This window comes from Musca vetustissima, unplaced genomic scaffold, assembly GCF_032173495.1.
Source record: "Musca vetustissima isolate MV318-11 ecotype Yass unplaced genomic scaffold, APGP_CSIRO_Mvet_v1 utg36638, whole genome shotgun sequence".
Classification (NCBI taxonomy): domain Eukaryota; kingdom Metazoa; phylum Arthropoda; class Insecta; order Diptera; family Muscidae; genus Musca; species Musca vetustissima.
Genome location: NW_026879653.1, coordinates 1 through 3,737, shown reverse-complemented (window position 1 = coordinate 3,737; position 3,737 = coordinate 1). Strand labels below are relative to the sequence as shown.

At 34.2% G+C, this 3,737-nt stretch overlaps 1 protein-coding gene across 1 annotated transcript; it reads left to right on the top strand.

Moving 5' to 3' along the window:
- The first annotated feature begins 757 nt into the window (after window positions 1–757).
- Window positions 758–2,219, top strand: LOC133324695 (protein farnesyltransferase/geranylgeranyltransferase type-1 subunit alpha-like). The gene is made up of 3 exons (XM_061533536.1): window positions 758–903; window positions 965–1,319; window positions 1,982–2,219. Exons 1-3 carry the CDS (start codon window positions 768–770, stop codon window positions 2,217–2,219), a joined length of 729 nt encoding a protein of 242 aa, XP_061389520.1. The 5' UTR covers window positions 758–767.
- Window positions 2,220–3,737: the final 1,518 nt, after the last annotated feature.

The window sequence follows — 3,737 nt, the reverse complement described above, 5'->3', positions numbered from 1 at the left end:
TGTCGGTCATTAATTTTGTTTTGATTCCGGATATTTATCCATCATTTCGTTATACCTCTTATTTCTTTTTTTCTACGCCGTCATTTCTAACGCGTTAGCTTTGAATTCTGGAAACTGAAACTTCTTCGCATTTCGAACAATTCGTCTTAGAGTCTAAACGCAACCATAGAGTCTAGAGTCAGCGACAGTCGTTTGCCGTGTGTTTCTTGTAGGCAACGGGAAATCGCGACGGCTGACGTTCGCGTCTAGCGGCATGACGCTAGAATAGATTTTATTCATTTTTGCTCAGCGTCATACTCAAAATTTCTCACTTGCTCTCAATTGAGTTGCCATATTTTAGGTAAAAATCAACAGTGCTGCCAAATTTTAATGATAATTTATATCAAAACATATGGCAGTACTGTTAAAAAAACAAATATTTTCAAAGATTGTGGATGTTTTTTAATGAATTATTAATAAAATGGAAGAAAAATATTTTTTTCAATAATTTTATCCAAATTCCTTGACATTATTGTTTATTAAATAATAAATTGATTTTGGTTTGCACAACGTAAAATTTTCTGTCAGAAAATGAAAACAAATAATTGACATTTTGTGCCGCTAACGCTAACTCTTTCGTTTGGTTTTCACGCCGGCGAAAAAGTATGACGCTGACTCGTGACTCTCTGGTTGCGTTTAGACTCTTAGTCATTGGTTAAGGAGACGGACCCTGAAGTAGTTGAATATATTTTTGTGTATATAGTTGTTTGGCATTTTAACAAATCAAAATGAGCGATAGTTCAGATGAAGAGTGGAGCGAGTCCTTTATACCATACAGTCAACGTAACGAATGGAAAGATGTAACACCATTGCCACAGGATGATGGCGAGAATCCAGTTGTCGCAATTGCCTACAGTGCAAAATGTAAGCTATTGATGGTGCTATGTTATGGAGTATATAATTTATGCTTATCTTGACTTTGTAGTTCGCGAAATCTTTGATTATTTCCGCGCTATATTAGCTCGCAAAGAGAAATCGGCTAGAGCCTTGGAGTTGACAACAGATGCTTTGCGCCTTAATCCGGCTAATTACACGGTGTGGCAGTATAGACGTGATATTTTGCGTGAATTGGGTAGCGACCTGAACGAGGAGTTGAACTACATCGAGGAAGTTATTACCGAGAATGCTAAAAACTATCAGGTTTGGCACCATCGCCGTGTCATTGTGGAAATGTTGAATGATCCATCCAAGGAGTTGGAGTTGACGGAAATGGCTTTACGAACTGATGCGAAAAATTACCATGCCTGGCAACATAGACAATGGGCCATTAGAACATACAAGTAAGTCTTGCATTGAATGTGATGCAGTTATTCACGCAGCAAAGAGGAAAAAATCTAGTTTAGGGCCCCTCGCGGGGCTTTTTAAAAATTTTGCCACATGTAGTCCTTTTGGCCCTGATTACAATGGTATACTTTTTTTCTTGCGGAAATCGGTATTTCCGGAAATATGGGCCTCCAATGTTGTTAGCACATGTGGCCCTACGGGGCTTATTTAAATCATTTTCAACAAATTGATGTCATGATTATAAAATGTTTTTCCAAACCTGAGCATTTAAATAAAATGGTAGTCTTGGGTGGACGACCTTCGATCTGGGATTAAAGTCTTTCTACTAGGGAATAGCTACAATCCAGAATTTCCATTTAAATTCAAGTCTACCGAACTTTGGAAATCTATTTACTTCTACTTCTTCGTAATCAGGATCTCAATCGCTTCAAAATAATACCCATGTTGTCACAGTTATCGAATGGGAAATATGTATTATATTTTTTTTTTTTTTTAATTTTTGCTGTATGATCATTTTGAATGAGTTTTTAAGTAAGCAATTAAAATTTAACTTTCCTTCTTTACATTCAAGAATGTAGAATTAGTGCACTTAAAACATTCCTTACATCATAATTAATTCTATAAAAAGGCTATAAAATATTGATGTTTTTTTTTTCAGTCTCTACGATAACGAATTGGCTTTTACAGATCGTTTAATATCCGAGGATATGCGTAACAATTCCGCTTGGAATCAACGTTTCTTTGTACTTAAACATTTCGGTTTCACACCAGAAACAATACAACGTGAACTGCAATATTGCGATGATATGTCCAAGAAACACGATATAATACGTCGCAAATACTGGCAATATGTTGCGGATCAGTTGAAATCTAAACTCGATTCGAAACAATTGTAAATGTCTAGCATCGAAAAGTGCCAAAAACAGCACATTTCATGGAACTGCAAAAAGAAGTTAACTCTAGATTTAGGTTGCCACCAACATATTCACTTTCCAGGATTGCATAGAAGTCAGATGTTTTTTTTAATGTTTGTGTTTTAATTTCATTGTCTATTTTTAATAAAAAAGGAAATCACTATTTACATAATAAATACTGCTTTTGTTGTTATTTATGAATATTTTAACAGTAGCTGTTGTCTAGTCAGGTATGTATGTTCTATAAACAGAGGGATTTGTTATCTGCAACGATATAGTTGCGTATGCTGTGAACGTGAATACTAAAATGTCAACAGAAATAGTGTTATCTAGAAAACAAATTCCAGATGTGGAGATAGGTAGGGTATAACATTGAATTGTATATCACAAACAATTGTTATCATTTTATTAAACAATTTGCATTTACTAAGCTGTTGGTGAGTTCTTGGGAAATACAATGCACAATTTTTAGTGCAGCAACCATACACTAAATATATAAAGTTGTTGTGTAGACCTTTGGACGGTTGAATGTGCTAAATCCAAAATTATATCAGTAATTTCAATTTGCAGCGAATAGCATCGTTTCTCACCACTGGCGGTTGGAATATAAATCTCGTTGAAACCATCCTATTATAGGTCTGCCTAATGGATACAAAATGGAAAAATGCCCAGCTATTGTAAATAATTTAAACTGATTCTTTAAAAAAATCAACAATATTTATAGTAGAAATCGTTGTGATAAAGAAGACGTTAGAACCTATTAATAAACTGATCAAATCTAATGATGTCCTCAATTGCAGAACACTTCAAACTGACCTTATGGTCATAGACATACAAATTGGTCATCAGTGTTGCCAAAACTTTGTCCATAAAAAATGCAAGAAAGTGCTAAAAAAATTAAAAAGTGCACTTATAGCTAATAATGAAATCTATATTTCTTAAAATTTGCCTTTTTGGGGAAGCCCCAACCGAATTAGCTATAATTTGAATTTGGAAACAAGTAAAAAAGGTTCTGAAACGGATTTGGTGCAAAGAAACATGGGGTCTAGAACCAATATTTTGATGAGGCACATTTTCACCGTATCAAGGTGTATATACCTCATAGCCATAAGATGTTTTAAGAAAATTTTAATAAACACCACGTGGTGCAGGGTGGTGTTAAACATGGTGTTTATAACAAGTTCGACCGGGTCGGGTTTTTACTTGTTAAAAGATATTCTGACACTTCTTTAGTATTAAAAATAAAGGTCATAGCGTGAAACATAAAAAAAATCAATAGGTCTATGTGGAATCGAAAAACGGAAAATTTTTTAGCATAAAACCAAATAGGCGGACAATTTTGAAAATATCCAGAAAAAAATGCTAAAAAAGATGATATTTGCTAGATCAATTTTTTTTTGGTGCTAAACGAGTTAAAAAGTGCTAAATCTATCACTAAAATTGCTAAATTGGCAACACTGTTGGTCATAGACATACGATGTACCAAATCGCAATTTTTAA